This window comes from Saccopteryx bilineata, chromosome 11 (assembly GCF_036850765.1).
Source record: "Saccopteryx bilineata isolate mSacBil1 chromosome 11, mSacBil1_pri_phased_curated, whole genome shotgun sequence".
Classification (NCBI taxonomy): domain Eukaryota; kingdom Metazoa; phylum Chordata; class Mammalia; order Chiroptera; family Emballonuridae; genus Saccopteryx; species Saccopteryx bilineata.
This window is the reverse complement of record NC_089500.1, coordinates 70911884-70933079: the sequence shown is the minus strand read 5'-3', so window position 1 is coordinate 70933079 and position 21196 is coordinate 70911884. Positions and strand designations below refer to the sequence as shown.

Sequence of the window (21196 nt, the reverse complement as noted above, 5' to 3'; positions counted from 1 at the left end):
CCTCTCCAACAAGTCAAGAGGTTTATCTGCCTCACATTATTGTACTTCCGGCAACTGCTTATCAGTCCTAAGAAGTGTGGTGTCGACCGTTATCTTAAATCGTTATTGTACAGGGACCACTTGACAATCATGCGGGGGAAGTAAGCCCTCAACCTCCTTCCTCTGACTGGGCTCTGTGTCTCGCCTTCCTTCCTCGAGGCTCTGAGCACCTGTCACTGCCCCACACCCCACTGTCCTTAGCTCTGACGGTTCCCAAGCCCACGGAAGTGGGAACCACATCGGCATGTCCATGATCATATCCCCAGGACCAGCACAGTGCCTGCACATACATGGTCATCACATGGTGCACATTTGCCAAATGAATGAATGATTCTCTAATGGCCTCATTCCATTTGATCACTGTTAGTTAATTGGGTACCCATTGTGTGCTAGACACTGTTGTTTGGGAGATAAGTGACCATGGGACCAGCCTGAAGGAAGTCTTGGTCTCCAGAGTGGGGGCAGAATATAACTGTCGGTATACCCTTAAATACTTTTTAGAATAATGTAGAGAATGAATAAATCAATCAATGACAAACAACTTATCAGAGCCACCAGGGAGGAAGGAGCCAAGTCCAGTGGGAATACAGGAAAAGGAACCAGTGATCTGCTGGGGGGTGGAAGAAAGCTTTGTTGGTGGAGGAAGTGGTGTGATTTCAGCCCTGGGGGACAGGGAATTTGCCTTAAAGACAGGTGGGGGCAGGGAGCATTCCGAGTAGAGGGACCAGTAATGAGCAAGGACATGCAGGTGTAGAATTCCTTCCTGAGGCTGGAGCAAGTGACAGGAGATGCCTCATTGGGACCAGGTCACATAGCATATATTTCCCAGGAGATGGGTACAGGTGACCTCACAATGGGATTGAAACACTGGACCATAATGAATTGTAGAAAGGAAAATCTCCCGCAGTGGGCATTATAATTAATAGACTCATCCTGTTAGGCTCCATCCAGAGTCATTCTGTGTAGAGATAAAATGTGATTAATCGTCTCAGTAAATGCATTTCCAAAAGCACCAAGGAAAATCTAAGGACCAGGTGCCAATTACCCCAGGTTTTGGCAGTAAGGAGGGAGCAAGGGCACAGCCAGCATTTACATCAACCCCAGGTCAAGTGCCTGGAGTGTCTGTCTCCTGGCACAAAGCAGAGCCTCCCAGCTTCCAGTTCCAGAATAGAGTCCTTCCCCTCCTGGCCAGGTAGCTAGCCTCCCTGCTTGGACTCTGCCCCCAGAATTGGAGATGAGAAGCTAGGCTTGCTGCTTGAGGGCTCCTGGGACGCAGGGGGCTGCCTGTAAATCTGCTGACTCGGGCTCCACCAGGTGCTGCATCGTGCACAGCCGGGGAGGCCCCAGTCTTCAGTGTTTGTCCCTGCTTATCTGCCCATTTCCAGCTCAGATTTGGGAATTTTTAGGCCTAGAGGGAAAGTCCCTTGAGAGGAATGTTAGAGAGACAGAGAGAGCACCAGATCCCCCTGGAGAGCGCGAAAGGAAAGGAAAAGTCTGCCGCCGCGGACGCGCGGAAGGGCGCGAGCCGTGGAGGGCGCATTACTTTGCCCGAGACTTTGCAGTTGAGCACAGAAGACAAGGCGACTGAGAGACAGGCGGGGAAGCCCAGCCCGAGGGTGGGGGCGGGGAGGCGGCTCAGTGGGCCTCTGGAGTGTGTGTCTGTGTCAGTGCGCGCCTGTGTGTGTGTGTGTGTGTGTTTGTGTGTGTGTGCGCGCGCGCGTGTGCGTGTGTGTGTCTGGCGCCTGTCCAACGTAATTTCCCATAAACCACATGCCTAAATCTCTTTAAAAGGCTGTGCCGAGGAGCTGGCCGGCGGAGCCGGCTGGGGAAAGTGAAAGTTCGCCTGGTGCTCTCCGCGCCGCCGCCGGCTCTCCTCACTCCCGGGACAGCGGCACGGCCCTCGGCGGGGCCCGGACTCGGCGGCGGCCAGCCAGCCAGCCAGCGAGCCAGGGCGGCCGACGCGCCCGGCCGGGACCCAGCTGCCCGCATGACCGCGCGGGGCGCCGCCGGGCGCTGCCCTCCCACGGTAAGCGGCGGTCACCGCGCCGGGCCGGGCTGGGGCTGGAGCGGGGCGGCGGGCGCGGCTCCTCGGACCGCAGTGCCCGCGCGCGCCGGCTGCAGCGGCTCCGCGGCGGGGTCCGCTCCGCCGTTCCATCTTTGCTTGCGGGCTGCCCGCGGCCCCGGGGGCGCTCGGGCAGAGACCCGCCGCGGCCCTGCAGCTGCGCCTGGGGCTGCGGCGCTTCCTTGGGAAAGGGAAGGCTTGTACACGCCACTGCACGGAGGGATACAGCGAGCTACCCGCTGGCAGAAGAGAGGGGTTCGCAGTCACGGGCAGAGGCTCCATGTCAGCTAGGGGACCCCTACCGCTCTCTCTTGACGAACCATCGCCAAGGGACAGGCAGAGTGGCTGTGCGCTGAATGTGGTGCCTTCCCCAGAGGGCACCGTCCTCATCGACCCCGCACGTTTTTTTCAGGCCCTGCTGGGGAGTGGGAGCTTCTGGGAGGAGAAAGCTCAGGGGTCATCAGTTTATAGAGTGCCAGGGCTTGTGCCCACGACCTGCTGGCAGAATGGAGAAACTGGGCAAGCCGCTGCTCGTTCCAGTTTACCGATGGAGCTGCTGGGGACTTAGGTGGCTGGAACAAGTCTGTTTTGGGGACATCGGACATAGTCTCCTGAGGCTAGCTCTGAATCTTTTTCTTGCAAACTCAAGTGCAGCTCACTGGGGAGACCTTGGGCTTGGTGGTGGGGAGAGGAAGGTGGGAGGAGGGTGTGGTGTTGGGGAGCCGTGGACAGGGGCTGGGGCTGCTCAGGACTGCAGGGAAGGTCCTGCAGCTACTAACTACTGCGGGCGGTAGCTGCCGCAGCTCCTCGAAAGTGTAAGGTTCAGGGTGCACTTTTAAGGAACAGTAAGAGGTGTCCCCGCGGGTGTGCTTCTGAGGAGCCCTGGAGGAGAATGGGAGGAGAAACCTGGGAGAAGGGACGTGGAAAATGTTTGGAAGGCCAGGGAGGGGGTTGCAGGTGCAGGGAGAGGGAGAGCAGAGCAGACCCACAGGGAGGAAGAGCCCAGCAGAGAGAGGAAACGGGGCTGAGAGGGGCAGTGTGGAGGGGAGGGCAAGGGGGCAGGCAGCAAGACCAAGAGGAGGAGCTGGAGGTGAGACAGCGGCGAGGGGAGCGGAGGAAAGCTGTTGATGGGGAAGATGGAACAGGATGAGAGAGGCAGGTGGGGATGGCTGGCCGGCTGGAGATGTCCCAGCATCTCAGCACAGAGTCCTTCCTGGCTGCCCCAGAGGCCAAGGCTGGTGAGAGGAAGGAAGGAGGGTGCGAAGAGGCAGCCTAGCCCGAGGCTAGAGTGTTAACCCTTGGGTGCCTGTGCAGAGCCTCCTCTGAGGCAAAATGGGGGCCCAGGGGCAGGCGTAGCCCCCTCTGGCCATCTTCACAGCCAGCCTCCCACGTGGTGGCTGCACTCTCTTCACACCGGTGCCTGAAATAGCTCCCAAAGCCGGGCAGCCCTTGCCGTTGAGCACTGCCCTTCCCTTGCTGTCCTCAGACATCAGTGTCTTGAGGTGCCTGCGCTCAGGATGTCTGCCTGAGCATCCCATTCCCCTGGGCCGTTTCCTCTGCACCACTTAGACCAGGGCCTCTGAGCCTCAGTGGCCGCCAGCCTGGGGCAGAGGTGCCTTCTGCATGGCCCAGTTTCCTCCTGCAGGTCCTGAACCAGAGGTTCCTGAGGACCTGGACAGTCATTCCCACCCAGGGTTACCTCCTCACTGCCCAGCAGAGCCTGAACGCCGCCCCCCCCCCCCCATGACTACCCTTCCTCTTCCACACTCTGCCTCCACCAGGTCCGCCAGGACCTTCACCACATCCCGGGGCTGAATGGGACTGGGCTATGCTATGCCTCTTCCCTTCAGGCCCTCCCTTCCTTCCCTCCCTGTCATCCATTTCTCCCCATCCTTCCCGGCCTCACTGAGGCCCCTCCTCCTGCAACACCCTGGTAGCTGAGCCAGGGCCCCTTCTCCCTGGTAAGAGCTGGCAAACATTTGAGCCTTTAGCTACATGTAAATCAGCATGTCACTGTGGGCTGTTTCATAGCCTGCTTGTGTTTTTCCAGGGCACTGTTTATTTGCAGTATTTGTCTCATCATCTGGATTACTGAGCCAGAGCCCAGAGCCCAGGAAGGTGCCAGCCCTCACCCCACCCTGACAGCATTTCTCTGAATCTGAGGGCATCAGCTGCCAGGAGGCCGCATCAGGCTGGGGACAGAAAGCCCACGGGGGTTTTTTCTACCTCTGGCCAGAGGAGGGGAGACTTAGGGCCAGGGAGAGGGCGAAGGGGTAAGGGGGAGGGAGAGAGGGAGGAAGGGGAGGACAGGGTGTCGGGAGCTAGTCCCTCCTCTCTGGTGCTGAGCAGCTACTGGGCCAGGTGGGTGTTGAAAGAGGGGAACAATCTTAGAAAATGTCCTTACTGTGTTGAGAGCTTGGCTGGCGGGATGCACAGCCTGATAGGGCTCCGATAGGCAGGTGCCAGCCAGGATGGCCTAGAGCTGGCACTGCTGCTGCCTCTGATAAATTTTGACACACACACACACCCAGAACTCCAGAGTTCTCTGGCGTGGGATAGGTTCCCAGTGAAACTGAGTTTGGGCCCCTGGTTTTTCCAGTAGCAGAGCCAGACCTATGTGGAACCAGGTGGGAGGAAGGGCTGGGCCCAATGTCTCTGGCTCCAAGTCTGGAAGCAGGTGCATGAACATGAACTTGAGAGGAACGGGCAGCTCCCCAGGCGCCTGGCTCAGTGTTCGATGTTGCAAGGACAGAAAAGTGGGTAGAAGCGAATCCTGCAGTCAAGGAGTTTCCTGTGTAACTGGAACTTAGACTGGTGGACGTACCTCCCAGGTCCTCGTTACTGTTCAGTATGTAGTGAGGCTCGGCCTGGGCTAGTCTGGGAAGGGTTCCTGGAGAAGATGACATTTGGGTCGTCATCGAGGGAGGGCAAGGCTGTGCCGTGGCTGTTAGGCAATCCCAAGGAAGCTGGATTTGGGGGGGTGTTGTATCTGGGGAGAATGAGAGCGGGGGAGAAATAATGCTCTGTCTATCACAGCCATGGCTGGGCCCCCGGCTGCTGCTGGTGTGTCTCCTGGTGAGCAGGAGTATTACTGAGGAGTCATGGCTCTGTAGCCACGTGATCACTGATGGACACCTGCAGCTCCTGCAGCAGCTGGTGAGTATGTGGCCAAGCCTGCCCTGCTTCCTCTTCATTAAGAAAACTGAGGCAGGAACCAAGGAGCAGGGTCAAAGAGAGGGTTGACAGGCAGAGAAATAGGGCTATGCAGGACATGGCCCTACTTTCCCAAGATCAGAGCCTCAGACCCCTCAAACCCTGAGTCCTCTCTGACTCCCCTGCAGGCAGGGAACAGGATGGGCTTCTAGCTGGTTGCCTGGGTGGACAATTGCCTGGAATGTCAACTGTGGACTCTGAAGAGTCTTGTGGAGCCTGCTGCCTGTCCCTCAATGGGGTGCTTCCTCTGAGGAGCCAGCGCAGTCTGCCTGCTGTGTCCAGATGTTGCTCCTAACTCCCAGACTCCCACACGTGGCAGCAGCCTGGTACCAGGGCCACAGCCAGCTTTGGAGCGGAGGCTCCTGCCTAATTCCCAGCCCTCCGTCCTCATTGCCCTGGCTCTTGCCCGAGCCCTGGGGCTGGGATGGCCTGCTGACCCTGGCCACAAAGGAGCCTGTGCTTCATTCTGATCAGGCCAGCAGAGTTGTCAACAGTTTCAAACATGGCTCAGCCAAGCAGAACCGGGCTGCTGTCATGGCTGCTGTCCTGCTCAGAAGAGAATTTACCATCGTCCCTCTGGCTAGCCAGGCAGGGTGGGGCACCCCTGGCGAAGGCCAGCTCCAGGGCCCTGCGCTTGGGGCCTTTAAGTTGGGCCTCCCGCCTCTCTTATCCCTACACTTTTCCTCCAGCCTGTAGCTGCCACAGAAACCAGGGGAAACCAGGAGCCACGCTCTGAGGCTTGGAATCCCAGAACCACTGCTTTGGGGGACCAACCGGGGCTTTCAGGGCATTTAACCTCAGTCCCTACAGATCCTGAATCCCCAGAACTTGTCTAGCTTCTGCTTGAATTCTTGCCATGACAGGGAGCTCACTATCTCCCATAGGAGATTGTGTCCTATATTTTCCATTAGATAGTTCTCCCCGATAACAAGCTGGGATCATCAGATTTCATGGGGTGGGAAGGAGAAGGGCCCTCTTCTCCTTCTACAGCCCTCTCTTGGGTGAGTGGGAGGCACAGGTCTCCCCCCTTTGTCTTTCCAGGTATGGTTGGGAAAGGTGGGTGAGGACCAAGTCCCGATCCACCCGGAAACTCTGGTCCCCATTGTTAGGCAAGCTCAGTCAAGCTGCGGACCTCGCCACCACTGGCCCACTCTCTCTTACAGATTGACAGTCAGATGAAGACCTCTTGCAAAATCCCCTTTGTGTTTGTAGATCGGGACCAGTTGGTGAGTTATGGCTATTTTCAAGGCCCAACCGGTATGCGCTTCTCGAGGGTGGGCATATGTGGGAGTGAGAAGGCCAGAGAAATTCGAGAGCTGGGCAGGGTGAGGGCATGAGGATTCCTGGGTGCTCGAGCCTGGGGTGCCAGGCGCCAGGGCTGGGCAAGGTGAAGGGCTGCCGTCCCCTGCTGCTTCCTCTGCTGGCCTGGCACATGTCAAGGTCCTGCTCCGTGCCAGGCACGGTTCTAATTCAATCTTGATGGAAGCACTGTGTGGGGACACTCATCTTGTTGACTGCCCCCAGAGAGATGAAGGGAGAACAGCTAGGAAGTAGTGGAGTCTGATTTGAACCCAAGCAGGCTGGTTGTAGGGCCTAAGGCAAACCGATACTTCCTCTGGGTCACATGCTTTGCTTTGGGGTGCCACCTCCATCCAGAGGACAGACCAGCAGCAGCCAGGGCATCCAGCCCTTCCCCTCCTCTCCTCCTACCCCACCCCTACCTGGAGCATCAGGTTTGGCCTCCCCATCAGTTGCCTGGACCATTTCAAGAACCTCCCAGATGTTTTCCCCACTGCCAGGCACCCCTCTGTTCTGCCACTAGGGGAGCTCTCGGAACCCGAACCTGTTACTTCCTCTTCCCTCCCCCAGATCTGTCGGGGCGCCCTCACTCTAGAGGAAAGCCTAGGCTGCTCAGCCTGGGGTTCATAAGCACCAGTCTCCACCACGACCCACACGCTACCCCCTTTCCCTGCTGCCCCGTGCCCCCCAGCCTTGGCACAAGCTCTTCCCGGTGCCTGTAATGCCTTTCCAACACCCCGCACCCCTGCTCTTATTTGAGTTTGTTCCTCTCTGCTCCTCATCAGCATCGCTGTGAGGCCCCGAGAGCTGTCTCTGTCCCTGAGCTTCTCCACCCCTGACCCACACATACTTTTTTAGCTCTGGAGACCGCCTCACGTCCCGAAGAATGCTCTGTGTATTTTATTCATTCGGTGCTAAGAACACAGCGCTAAGTCAGAGTCTCTGTTGAGGCAACAACCATCCTTTAGGGAGCCGGAACACTGAGGTTATTCCCTGAACCGTCAGGTGTCTCCAGGACCTCTGGGGCCTGAAGGATTAGAAGGAAGCATGTGATAAAGGACTTCATGTGAAAGCAAGCCAGAAGAGAGACAGAGAGAAGTTCTCCAGGACCCACTGTCCCTATGCTTCTTCCAGAAGTCCGAAGCTCCCTCTAATCAGAATCTGCATTTCCCTCCCTCTACCCCAACCCCCGCAGTGCCAGATCCCAAAGAGAGAGACGGGCAGGCCAGCCACGGGCAGCGTCCCCCTTAGCAGGACGGTGGTGCGGCCTGTGCCCGGGGTCAGGGTAGGGCAGGCCAGCCGAGGGCAGCGTCCCCCTTAGCAGGACAGTGGTGCGGCCTGTGCCCGGGGTCAGGGTAGGGCAGGCCAGCCGAGGGCAGCGTCCCCCTTAGCAGGACAGTGGTGCGGCCTGTGCCCGGGGCCAGGGTAGGGCAGGCCAGCCGAGGGCAGCATCCTCCTCAGCAGGACGGTGGTGCGGCCTGTGCCTGGGCTCAGGGTAGGGCAGGCCAGCCGCGGGCAGCGTCCCCCCTCAGCAGGACGGTGGTGCGGCCTGTGCCTGGGGCCAGGGTAGGGCAGCTGCAGCCCCGCTAGGATGGCACGCAGCCTGGGTTCCCAGGCCGCATCAGCCACACCATCGACTCCAAGTTCTTTTTCAGAAAGACCCTGTGTGCTACATTATGAGGGCACTTCCCTTGGTACAAGACATCCTGGAGGAAACCATAAGCTTCAAAGACAACACCTCCAACGCCAACACCCTCCTAAAGCTCCAGGAACTCTCTGTGAGGCTGAAGGAGTGCTTCCCCACGGTCTACGAAGAGCAGGACAAGGTAGGAGGGCCCTGGGGAAGGAGGCTGCGTCAGGGCCAAGGAGGGCTGTGGCGGCCCCCCCCTGCCCACGTGGACAGAGTGCCTGCCCTCCGCTCGCCCCACATCACCGTCCACTCACTCTCTCATTCCTTCCTTCATTCCACGAGCCTTTGCTAGAAGACTTACCACGCAGGAGGCGCAGTGCTAGGCCTTGACATTGGCTCCATGAACAAGAGCGACCTGGTTCCAGACCTTCTGGAGCTTGTAGTTAAGTGAGATTGGCAGCCATTAAACAAACAGTAACACGGGCAAACAGAATTACAAACCATGAGGATCCTTCCTTGGCTCCACAAGTAGTTAACGACTGCCTACTGCGTACCAGGTTCTGTTCTAGACACTAAGAGACAAAATGCAGGCAGAAACCCCCACATCCGTGGCGCTTACACTGGGGGGCAGGGGGGGGGAGGCGGTGAGACAGAGAACAAAACCTAGGGCAGCCCCGTGGTGTGTCAGGCGGCAGCAGCCGCTGGTGGGAGAGATAACCGGGGAAGGGAAGCCCTGAAGGGGGCGGGGAGGAAGAGGCAGGGGAGGCCTCCAAGCAAGAAAAGAATCACTCAAGTCCCAGTGATGGGTGAGTTAGGAAGTGACAACGTTGATCAGAGCATTCCAGAACCAAGAATGCTGTGCACGAAGCCCCGAGGTGGGCAGAAGTGGGCACATTCAGGACCCAAAGGGTGGGCAGCATGGCCAAGAAGGGCGGAGAGGGGAGAAGGCAGGAGCCAGGTCCCTTGGGGTCCTTCCTCCGGTGTGAGATTTGGCCTAAAGAGCGAGGGCAGCCACAGTGAACAGGCGAGCAGCCTGACCGAACGTGCCCTGTCAGGCTGTTCAGGTTGCTGTGCGGAGAAATGGGCGCAGGAGCAGGATTGGAGGCTGGGAGATCAGCAGGAGGCCCAGGGCCCAGCCAGAGACTGGATTTCGCCATGTGGAGGTCAATGTCAGTGGTTGGTGCCAGATCGGAGTGAAGAGAGAGAGAGAGAGAGAGAGAGAGAGAGAGAGAGCGAGCTCGTGCGCCCAGGGAGACGGCACTGTGGGAACTCGGCTCCAAAGGGCGCAGACAGGGAGAGAGGTCGCCGGAGGGAGTGTGGGATAGAGGGAGGAAGCCTTTTTTAATAAGAGGGGTATTAAAGCTGTGGTTTTTCAATATTAAGAATCACTTGGGGAGCTTATTTAACATTCAGATTCCCAGCGTGCACCCCTAGAGAGTCTGAGTCACGGGGTCTGTGGGTGGGCCTCGGAATTTGCATTTCAATAAGCCACCCACCCTATGGGACACTTGTGAATGCCCACAGGACAGACTCCAGGAGGGACTGAGTGGTTGAAGTTAGAGGAGCTAGAGGGGGGATTCAGGGCTCCCAAGAGAGAAGACCCAACCTCTGTGGACACCGGTGGGCACCTGGGACCTTCTGTCTGATAGTCCCTGTTCTCTGCAGAGAGAGGGGCAAGAGAGCTGGCGTCGCTCTTTCTGCGACAGCCCCCGGGGGAAGCTGGCCAGGATCCTTGTTTTGAGGAAAGGGGCCCAAACTGGATAGTCCATTTGGCCAGTGTCACCTGGCTGGCGAGTGATGGAACACGAGGCCAGGTCTTCTCGTTCCTATATCCCTTCATTCTTTATCTGGTAAACATCGATGAAGGGCTTACTCTGCACAGGCTGTGGGCACACAGCGATGCCTCATAAAGTTCCTCCCTGTGCAGCTCAGTTTCAGGGAAAACTGGGCAACTGGAGGCCATCAGCAAGTAGGCCACAGGTAAAGCCATAGGCGTGTGTGTGGCACTGCCCGCTATGTGTGACACACAAGATGGGCCCTGGCTCTGCGAATCACCAGAGTCCTGAGAAATGCCAGCATTTAGAAGTCAGGTGGACGAGGGCAGCCTGGTCAGGAGACTGAGAAGGAGCCGCCCAAGAGTTGGAAGGAGAGCCAGGGCCGTACGTGACGTTTCTCAGAGCTCCAGTGGGTGTGGGGAGCCCGGGCCTCCCAAGCAAAAGAGAAAAGAGTAGCTTACCAGACAAGGCTGGGCTGGGGCAGCCTTGGACCTCCTTCCAAGACGCATCAAGGCCAGAGAAGTACCCACAGCCCCATGGCCTGCTCCAGCCCACTCTCTACAGCATAGCCACACCCATCCACCTCCCCAATAACCCTTCAGATGTGTTCTCTTTACTCTGTGGATAAGGTTAACAGTTCTTGACATGGCCAACAAGGACCAGCTGGACAGGCCCTTGCTGACCTCTCTCTCAGTAGTATCTCTCACCACTCTCCTCCTGGATGGCAATACAGTAGCCACTCTAGCCTACTTTTAGTCTTTAAATAGTTCAGGCTCTTTCCTGCCTCAGGACTTTTGCACCGTCTGTTCCCACTAGACAGCTCTTTCCAATTCCGCCTCCTTCCCTGGTTAACTTTTGCTCATCTTTTTGGTTCTTAGGCACATTTCCCTGAGGCCCTGTTACATACTCTCTGATCATTTAGCACTCTTTCGTAGGACTCACTGTATTTGTAACAATGGGTTTAGTGCCTCAGCCTTGCTGGGCTCAATGTTCAACTTGGCTAGTGATCACCTCTCTTGTTTATTGCATGATTCCCAGGTAATTACCACATGCCTGACACGTGCGTGAATAAATGACATACCTCCTGGCCTCAGGACTGATTCTGCCGCAAACCAGGGGAGGGGGGAGGGAGAAAATGAAGGAGAAAAAGGAGGCAGATGTGAGAAGTGCCAAGGGAGTTTGACAGACGTGGGGCCCCGTACTCATCCTTCCCTGGGGGGATCTACTCTCTTTCCAGGACTGTGTCCAAAATTTCTCTGAATCGCCCGTCCAGTTACTGGAGAAGATCAAGAATGTCTTTAGTGAAACAAAGAACCTCCTTAAAGAGGACCATAACATTTTCAGCAAGGATTGCAACGACAGCTTTGCTGAATGCTCCGTCCACGGTAAGCACCAAAGGGGTCAGCAGGTGTGGGGTGGGAGGAGGGTGTGTGGGACAGAAGAGCAGGGATTGGGGGGGCACATGGGGCTGGAGGGACCCCTGGGAGGCAGCCTGGCTGCTACTCACGCTCCTGTGTGTGTGGATGTGCTTGTTTTGTGTACATATGTGGCTTTGTGGACCTCTGGGTGGTCCCAGGCACATGTCTCTTCTGACATGTGTGTGCATGCACACCTACACATGTCTGCATGTCAGGGCAGGAAGAGGGATTATGCTGGCGGCTGTGAGGTTAGGGACCGGAAGAGAGGGCCCTCTGGGAGAGCCCTGGAGGCATGGAGGCTTTCCCCACCGGCTCTGCAGGCTGGCCGACTGCGTGGGGGGTTCCGTGGAGAGAGCAGAGGCTCCGTCTAGGAGGCCAGGCCCTTGCTCCAGGGACCCTGCTGCGAATCACCAGGAGACTCTGGCTCCAGAAGTCCTCAGGATGCCTTGAGTGTCCCCTCAAGGGACAGGCAGGATTTGAAGTCTGAGCGTCACTCAAACTCTCCCAGGGCCGGCACCAGCTGCACACGTGTACCCTGCGTGTCCTCGTCTCTGCGTCCTGTGTCACGTGTGCCCTCCTCCATGCAACCTTGCTCTCCGAGGCAGGGACTGAGGCCCCACCGCTGCCAATGGCCAAGTCCAGTCTCCTTGTTTCAATCCCAAGGCCTCAAGCCTTGGTCACAGTCCAGCCCCAGCCTGTTCCCGCCTGTGGCTGTGGCAGTGTGCCCCTTGCTGTGCATGAAACCACCTTGCTGCTTCCAGCCAGAGCCATGTCTTTGGGGCTTGAGGGTGTCTTGTGTTGGTTCTGAGGCCGCTGCTCAACCTCCTGGTGGCTGTTGCTCACCCCGGCTTGGTGTCTGGCCAGCTGGAACCCCGGCAGGAGCTGTGCTCTGTCTTTCCTGACCCCGATCCTGTCTGTGCCTCTCAGCCCCGCTCTTCGCTCTCTGTCTCTAAGACCCTGTGGTTTGTACCTTCCCTGCCTGAGGTCAGTGATGTGAGCGTCGGCTCCTGTCTCGTCCTGCCCTGTCCTGTCCTGTCCTCAGCCCCAGGGCTGAGCTGGGGGATGAGGGGACCTCCCAGACCCATTGCCCCTTCTCAAGCCCTTCTGGGAAAGCTGTGCTGGAGGCTGGTGACTCTATCTCCTCCCCGTCTTTCTCTCTCCCTCTCTGTGGTTCTTTCAGATGTGGTGACCAAGCCTGATTGCAACTGCCTGTACCCCAAAGCCACCCCTAGCAGTGACCTGGCCTCTGTCTCCCCTCAGCAGCCCCTTACCCCCGCCACGGCCCCCATAGCTGGCTTGACCTGGGCTGACTCTGAGGGGACAGAGGACAGTTCCCTCTTGCCCAATGAGCAGCTCCTTCGCACGGTGGACCTCGGCAGTGCCAAGCAGCGACCACCCAGGAGCACCTGCCAGAGCTTTGAGCCATCAGAGAGCCCAGGCGCCGAGGGAGGCGCCAGCGGAGGCTCCCTACCGCCGCACCCCTCCGGCGAGGCCCCTGTTCCTGCGATGGAGGACATTCTTGACTCTGTGTTGAGCACTAACTGGGCCTTAGAAGAGGCCTCTGGAGAAGCCAGTGAGGCTCCTGCATCCCGAGGGCCAGAGCCTTCCTCCTCCAGGCTGGAAGGAGGCCATGTCCAATCTGGGACCACCAGACCCAGCAAATTCATCTTAGTATCTCCGCTCCCCACGTCGGCCAAGGGCCAGCTGCCAGTGGATGGAACCGGCACCCACTCGCCCAAGGTGGGCCCCGTGAGACCCACTGGCCGGGCCCGGAGTCACACACCCGAGAAGACAGACGGTCCATCTGCACCGCCCAGAGACGGCCAGGAGCCAGGCTCGGCCAGGACCCCGTCACTGCATCCGAAAGGCCTCAGTGGTCCCTCCACCCTCTCTGCTCAGCCACGGCTCTCCGGCAGCCCCAGCCTGGGCGCTGTGCTGCCCCCTGGGAAACTGGCGGGCAGGAGGAGCACCAGGGAGCGGAGGAGCTCCACCAGGCTGCACGGAGCGCGAGCGAGTGCGGGGGCGGCCGCGCCCCTCGCCCCTTTTAACCCGGTTCCTTTGACTGACGCAGGCCTCGAGCAGCAGTCCTCCGACCCCCAGCCCCGCGGCTTTGTCTTCCGCCTGCTGGTGCCCGGCGTCATTCTGGTCCTGCTGGCCGTCGGCGGCCTGCTGTTCTACAGGCAGAGGTGGCGGGTAAGAAGAGCCCGATGACCAAGAGGCAGGCGCCTCCTGAGGACGGGGCACAGCCGGGTGGAGGAGCAGGTCCTGCTGGGGGCAGGCTGGCCGGGGCTCCTCCTCCTGGGTGCTGCGGCCGCTCAGAGACAGAGGGCTCGCTGAGCACACACAGGAGGGGAGGCTGAAAGGAATGAAGGGTTTCTTCAAGATTGAGGAGGGCTCAGGCTCTGAGGTCAACCAGAAGGGCCGGGGCAGCAAGGAGTGGGGAGACTATTCCTGGGCAGAAGCAGGATGACAACCCAAATGGGAGGTGACTGATGCTGTGTGGGCCAGGACAGGGTGTTGCCTGGGAGCCCTGCAGTGACTGGGGCCGGAGGACCCTAGGGTAGGGGACAGCTTGCATCGGGGGAGAGATGGGGCATCACCAGCAAGGAGGCCTCCGGAGCTCCCCTGGCCCTGTGGCTGATCCCCACATCTGGGGCGCTGGGGGAGACTTTGGTAACTCTCTCCTCGACTCCCTGGAAGCCCTGCCTGGGAATGGGGCCACAGTCCCCCAGCCTCCCCCAGCTCCTCAGTGAACCTGCTCTTTTCTGTCCCCAGAGCCGTCGAGAGCCCCAGGCAGTGGATTCTCCCACGGAGCGACCCGAGGGCAGGTGAGAGTTTGGTCTGGGTTGGCTCTGTAGTCACGGGGTGGGGGGCCCGTCTTGGCATCTGTCTCCCCTCTAGATTTGGGGGAGACCTTCTCCCACTTGCAGTGGAGCTCGGAACAGGATGGGGTGGAGAGGAGGAAGGGTGTCTCCCTTTTCCTAGTTATTGGACACTTTTCCTGATTTCCTCGTAGGGACAGGCAGTCCTGGGTCTCCTAAACCTGAGAGGGTTAAAGCAGCCCTGTGGGGGTTGGGGGCTCAGCTTAGGGGGTCTCCTTACTCCCTGGCCTCTGCTGGAGTCTGAAGCCAGCCCTGTGTTCTGCCGGCAGCCCCCTGACCCAGGATGAAGACAGACAGGTGGAAATAGCAGTGTAGAAGGAATTCTAAGGTAAGAGTCTGATTCTGGATCTCTCTCCACCCCTTAAAATTAGCTACATCCTTTTGCAGTCACCATAACTTGGTGACTCCACACACCCCCTCCCAGGAGCCCCACACACCTGACTCTCACCCCTCTCTCCTCCCCTGTTTTCCATCCTTCACCAGGGCTGGCCAGCTCTCCCCTTTCTGGGTCCTCAGGGCCCCTCCATTCCCTCCGCCCCACCTGAGGCCAGACGCTAGTCCCTCCACATTGGGTTATTATTTCTGCCTTGGGCTTCTAGTCTTGCAGCCCTCGTCCACGCCAGAGCCACCCAGACCCCCTTGTGTAAGGTCTTTCCCCTCCTGGACAGTTTGAGAGGCTGTGCCCCGCCCACCACTTCAAACCCACCGTGCTGGGCTGGGCTCCCACGCTGCTCCAGCCGCTGCTGCCCGCTGCTGCCCTGCCTACCTCTGCTGGCTTCCTCCCTGCTTGCACCCTGGATTGACCCTTCTCCTCAGCCAAGTTCATTCCTGCCTCCCTGCTTTTAGATTCACGGAGCTGTAGATTCTTAGTCTTGGAAGGGTTCTTAGAGGTCATTTGGCCCAGCATCCCATCCTGAAGGGGCCTCCCCTCTCTGCTTTCCTGACCGGGAGTCACCCCGTTTCCGATCACACGTTCTGAGAGCCAGGCAAGCTCCCTGCCATCTCCCAATAGCACCATGAGGAAGTCCTTCCTCATGAGACGCCTAACTGGCTTCCCTGCCACCCCGCCCCTCCAGGAGGTCCTCCCTCCTGTTCTCCTGGGAGCCGTCCAGTGTCCAAAGCCAGTTATCCACGTCCCCTTTAAGAATTCTCTAAGCTAAGTGTGGCCAAGTCCCTCAAACATTCCTTATATGATATGGTTTTCAGACCCCTCACCATCCTGGTCGCCCTCCTCTGGACACACTCGTTTGTCAATGTCCCTCTGAAAATGTGGCGCCCAGCCCTGGACACAGTGCTCCAGACGTGGTCTGACCAGCTCAGAGTACAGTGGGACTGTCACCTTCCTTGATCTGGACAGTGTTCTGCTTGTCGCACAGATTAAGATTGCATTAGCTTTTTTTTTTTTTTTTTTTAACAACTGCATCATATGATTGTCATATATTGAGCTTGTGGTCTATTAAAACCCATAGTTCCCTTTCCCATAAACCTCTGTCAAGCCAGACCTCTCTCCTGTACTTGGACAACTTAATTGTTTTAACCAAAGTGTGGGAGTTTATCTTCATCCTTGTTAAAACCTCCCCGTTGGTTTCTGCCCGTCACCCGAGCCTACCCGAACTGCTCTCCAGCCTAATTCTGCCTCCCTGGCCCGCCCAGGCTCCTGCCCGTGGACGGTGCCTCCCGTTGTCCTCACCCACGTTGTTGATAAAGACGTGGCCCTCCTCACTCCTTGTCCCGGGCTCCCTGGCCAGGCGACCCGCCCTCCCCCCTCCCCCCTCCCCTCCCCTCCCCTCCCCCCACAGTGAGCCCCAGGAAGTCCGCCTTCCTGACAGCTCGTCACCCTCTGGGCGCTCCTTTCTTCAGACCCCTCTACTCTCTTGTATTTAGTTAATACTGTATCAATTTGCACTTACTTGGATGTTGTTTTTTTCACATTTTTAGTTATTTTCTGTGTATGTGCACATTCTGCACCCCCAAGAAGGCTGTAAGCCCCTCGAGGGCAGGGACTGTGTCTTCCACTTTTTTGGCATTTCCTTTCCTATCCTAAGTTCTGATACAAAGAGGGCTTCTCTGCACTTGCCAAGAACTCAATAAATGTTGACCGACTGGCTTCAGGGCTGACTGACCGATTGACTCTGGCCAGCTGTCTCTAACCGACCCAGCTTCTGGCTGACTGGTTCACCAGCTAATTGACTCTTACTGGCTGACCAGCATGCTGGGTGACTCTGACCAATTAACTAGCTAGTAATCCCCTAACTGGTTAGTTGTTGATGGAGGGGGGGGGTGCGAATTGGCTGACTATCAGGCTTAGTGCCTGATTTGCTGATTGGCGTGCTGGCCGGCCATTGAGTTGGGGCGACCCATTTGAGTTTCCAGTCACACCCTGTGCCTAATGCAGGCCAGCACCTTAAGACCTTCCCAAGTGTAGGGTGACAGGTCTGGACCACTCCTAGGAGATAGGGGACCTGACCAATGATCCAAATCAGGGGAGCCTATTCAGAAAAGAGTGACAATAGCACATCTAGGATCCTGGGGTCTACCTTGTAGGTGTAGAGACTGGGTCAGGTGGCTGCTGGTAGAGCTGTTATGATGGCCCGGACCGGTCGGGTCTGTTAAGCAGAGGATGGACGGAGGTCCCTGGGGACTGGAGCTCAGGGCTGCACCACCCTCTGACTGGTTGCCAGCCTGTCCCTTCAGTCTCGGCTGCCTGCCCAGTGCAATCTCACCTTTCACTGCCTGCCTACTCTCAGGCCTTCCTCTCAGGATTTCACTCATAGAAGGGACCCAGGGTAGGGGCCACATCCAGGTGCCCACCTTGGATCAGTAGGTACAGCCCTCAGGTGGTATCTAGGCCAGGAGGCCAGGCACCAGGACTCTCAGGGGGATTCAGGGCCGGCTCCAAACTGCCGCTCCGATAGGAGGGATGGGAGAGGGACCCTCAGAAAGAAAACACAACACCAGACCCTCCAGTGCAGGGAATCAGGAGACAGGGCAGAGGACTGCAGCACACCCACTTATCCCTTTGCCTCCTGGCCCCGGCCTGCCTGTGGCCCAGCTGCACCCAGTGTGGCTCGTGTCCAGTGTATGGCCCGCCCTTACTCTCCTTCCAGAGCATGGGAACGGGCCAGGAGCCAGAGCCTGCGGTCCCATCTTTCCCTGCCCGTCCCGGGCTCGGCCAGTAGGGCCTACGGACGGTCAGCGAGGAGAGCGCCACACAGGGTTCAAAGTCAAACTGCTGGACTGAGTCCAGGGGATTTCTGATCCGGGAACAAAGCGTTCTGAGGATGCCGGGCAAGGGGACAAGGATGGGGGTGGAGGGGGAGAGAGCAGGCCCTGAGTCCATGGAAGATGCGTGAGGCTGAGCCGGAAGGAGAGCTGTTTAGGGGTGAGCAGGCCAAGTGATAGGGAGGGAGTTTCGTTCTCCTGGAATGTCTCTGGTCTTCCTCTTCAGTTACCTCTGCTCTTCCATCATGTTGTGCACGCCGACCCTCTGTGACGAGTGATGTGGAGGCGGGAGTGAGAATTCTCTTCTCTGCTAGAGTTAGCAAGTTGTACCCTTGGCGCACTGGCCGAGGCCAGCGAGGCGGTCTTGCCTGAGGAGGGGTCTAAGGACACTCCAGTGCCCCCTTCCCTCCCTGTCAGACCCCTCCACTTGAGCAGTGCCCGCATCAGCCCTGCTCAGACCCCCACCAGGCCGCATTACCTCCCTCCGTGGCCCCTGGCTCCCCAGGAGGAGGTAGGAGGTGAAGGCAGTCTGGCCGGCGGCCTGGCCCGCTGCCAGAGAAAGCTTCCCGGTTCCTTGCGGTGTCTGGGGTGGCTGGGAAGACGGAGGGAAGGACGGGAGGAAGTGCTGCCTGCAGCCCACAGGAACGCTGCCCTCGGCGACCCTCCCTGCACTCCCACTCGGCTGACAGGCCTTTCTTTCTCTCCCCTACAGCTGGGCACACAGGACAGTCTCTCCATGGCAGAAGACGTTATGGGGGGTGTCCGCCCCCCTCCTCCTCAGCCAGCCTCCTGGGAATATGGCCTGCCCACCATGAGAGCTCTTGCCTGCCAGGACCAGCAGCCAGGCCGGGGTCCCTCCACCCTCGATCACCTAAGACTCTGGACTCACTGAGAGAGGGCCGGAGGACGCCCCCCACGCTGCTGATATTTATCATGGGCCCTGGAGGCTCCATTCGCTTGAGGGAGGCTGGCGAGCCCAGCTGAGGCCCCTCTGCCCGCCAAGGGCTGTGCTCTCCCCCCACTGCCCTCCAGGCCAGCACCTGGGCCAGGGACCCAGAGGCCCGTGGATGTGGACAACGGGGTGGGCTTTGAGGAATGGAAGAGCCCTTGTGCCCAGAAGACGTATCTGATGCCAAGGGGTTTCTACCCCCCGCAAGCAGGGACTCGTCCCAGGGAGAGACGCGTGAGACTCGCAGGGCGGGGCGGCGCCGGCTCGGTTTCCCGGAAAGGTGTGCGCCCGCCCGCCCGCCCGCAGCCTGGAAGAGAAGGCCCGCCCGCTTGCCAAGGTGTCCTCTGCTGGCTGCAGCGGGAGAGCGGAGGCCAGCCCTGCCCTCAGGACCTGCTTGGCTCAGACGCCAAGGTGAAGACCAAGTCTGGCCTCCGCCCCGCCAGCCCTCCAGCCAGCGCCGCCAGAGTTCCTCCGGGGCGCACAGAGGCTCCCCGCATGAAGGAAGCCATTGCACTGTGAAGACTGAACCTGCCTGCTGTACAGCCTGTCCGTCCATCCCACGAGCGAACGTCTGTCCATCCTCGCGCTCCTCCAGCCTCTCCCCAGCTTCTGCACTGAGCGCCTGAGCCGGCCTCACCGCCAACCGAGGGAGCGTCTGAGCCCTGACCCTCCGCTGACCAGGACTTCGGCTCCCTGGGCGGGGCTGGGGGGACTGCTCGGCCACCAGCCAGAGCAGGTCTTCAGGCTGTGTCGTCGGGGGGCAGCTTTCTGCATTTTGCACTTTGACGTTCCCAAGAGGGAAGTGACTAGGGGAGAGAGGAAGGGTGGGGAGGGCAGAGACAGACACAGGGAGGGTGTTTGACGTGATGGGGAGAGGCGTCTGCACCCCTGGGCCCTGTCGCGGACCCCTGCCGCTGCAGGGGTGCCCCCGGCAGGCACAGGGAGAGAGGGTGGCTAAGTGGGTTGTCCCTATTAGCATCAGCTCTTACCCCCACCTACCCTCCCATGACCATCGTCTCTCTGACCAGGAAAGCCAGGGTAGGAGAGGGAGCAGGCTTCTGCTTCCAAGTCTGCCTTGAGGGCCTTGGCTTCCTGAGCCAGCTGTTGGCTGCAGCTCCGGAGCTGAGCAGCAGGTGACAGGGCTGTCAGATCCCCTTGGTCCCCTTGTGCTGCTGTGTCCCTCCTCTCCTGCTGCCTTGGGCCCTTCCCTGAGAGACCCACCCTGCCTGGCTGCGGGGCTGGGGCCCATGACCTTCCCCTCCTGCTTTTGAAAGTAAAGGTCTACTGGCCTCGCCTCCCCTGCCCGCTGCTGACAGCTGAGGGAAGAATGCAGAGAACTTTCTGCAGGGGGCTCCTCCTTCTAGTCATAGACTCTATATCTGATGCTAAAAAGTATGTATGTATTTAAAAGTGGAAGGAAAATAACAGAAAAAAGGCATTCCTCCTCCATCCCCACCCCTTGAACGTATAGTATTTTAAGTCAAGAAAGCAAAGGGCTTCTGCGATGGGTTGGATTTGCTTTCTTGACGCAGGAACGGGAGGGCCTGGGCCTCCCTGGGGGTCCCCCCTGGCCCACCTGCACAGGAACCCCTTCTTTTTCTCTGAGAAAGCCGAGAGGGAACATTGGCTCACACACTGTGAGATTTTGTTTTTATACTTGGAAGTGGTGAATTATTTTATATAAAGTCATTTAAATATCTATTTAAAAAATAGGAAGCTGCTTATATATTTAATAATAAAAGAAGTGCACAAGCTGCCACGTGTGAGTCACAGGAAAAGTTATTTGGGGGTGTCGGCACAAGTGGGGGTGGGTGGGCATCAGCTGTTGGGTGAGACCGTGAGACCCAGCTCAAAAAGCTCTTCCCTAGATACACGGGGTGGGGAGGTCCGCTCCAGGTTGCAGCCATATTGCCAGAACCTCCCGCATCGGTGCTTCCCGAACACCCTCGTCTGCGTGTCTGTGTAACAGGGAAACGGCAGAAACCAGCCAAACCTCAGCCTGGCCACCAGCCCCTGCTCCAGCCCAGCCTGGGAAAGTGGCTGGTTGGGCTCTGTCCAAGGGTGAGGGGCCTGCAAGGACCAGGCTTCTGAACTCTGACCCCTGCTGTCCAGGGGACAGGGAGCTGGCCAGGTCCTGGCAGAACTCGAAGGTGGATGGGCAGTGTCTTTGGACCGCCCCGTGGATGAAGTTGGGAGGGGAGAGAGCCAGCAGGCTGTGGGAGGGACCCTGACCATAGGGCCTGATCCTACTGGGTGTGGAGAGGAGACAGAGGATGCCTTCCGGTGGGGGAGAGGGGATGTTGGAGGTGGGCACAGTGATGGAAGTTCAAACACACACCGTGGGCAAAGCTGTGATGAGAGGAGCCACCCCACCCCTGAGAGTGAGGTGGACAAAGTTTGGGGTCACTCACTGGTTCTCAACCCTGGCTTACCTAAGAATCACGTGAGTCGTTTCAAAACCCTGACACCCAAGCCCCACCCTAGGTGAAGAAAATCAGCATCTCACGGTGAGGCTCAGACAGCAGGCGGCAGACATTTCTAAAGACATCTCCAGTGATTCAAATGTGATCTGCAGTAAGAAGTCTGGAGAGCTACACTGTCTCATGTAGTGGCTGTTTGATTAAAATGGAATCAAAGTAGACCTTCAGTTCCTCAGCCGCACTAGCCACACTTCACAGGTTCAGTTGCACAGAAGGAAAACATTCGC

The 21196-nt window shown here is 58.5% G+C and overlaps 1 protein-coding gene across 3 annotated transcripts; it reads left to right on the top strand.

Moving 5' to 3' along the window:
* Positions 1–1677: 1677 nt before the first annotated feature.
* Positions 1678–20241, top strand: CSF1 (colony stimulating factor 1). Of its 3 annotated transcripts, none has more exons than XM_066246616.1 (9): positions 1678–2065; positions 5138–5257; positions 6478–6540; positions 8269–8439; positions 11256–11403; positions 13508–13629; positions 14212–14264; positions 14588–14646; positions 18253–20241. In XM_066246616.1, the coding sequence occupies exons 1-8, from the start codon at positions 2027–2029 to the stop codon at positions 14631–14633; spliced, it is 762 nt and encodes a 253-aa protein (XP_066102713.1). In that variant the 5' UTR covers positions 1678–2026; the 3' UTR covers positions 14634–14646; positions 18253–20241. The 3 variants fall into 3 exon arrangements, with proteins under 3 accessions (XP_066102713.1, XP_066102711.1, XP_066102712.1); XM_066246614.1 differs by having other exon boundaries at positions 12617–13629; XM_066246615.1 differs by lacking the exon at positions 18253–20241 and adding an exon at positions 15525–16002 and having other exon boundaries at positions 12617–13629.
* Positions 20242–21196: the final 955 nt, after the last annotated feature.

Excerpts from the sequence above, each read along its gene's own strand:
- CSF1 (XM_066246614.1), top strand. The coding sequence starts at position 2,027 with ATGACCGCGCGGGGCGCCGCCGGGCGCTGCCCTCCCACG. Across the intron at positions 8,440-11,255 it reads TCTACGAAGAGCAGGACAAG|GACTGTGTCCAAAATTTCTC; the intron begins GTAGGAGGGCCC and ends CTCTCTTTCCAG. Across the intron at positions 13,630-14,211 it reads TCTACAGGCAGAGGTGGCGG|AGCCGTCGAGAGCCCCAGGC; the intron begins GTAAGAAGAGCC and ends TTCTGTCCCCAG.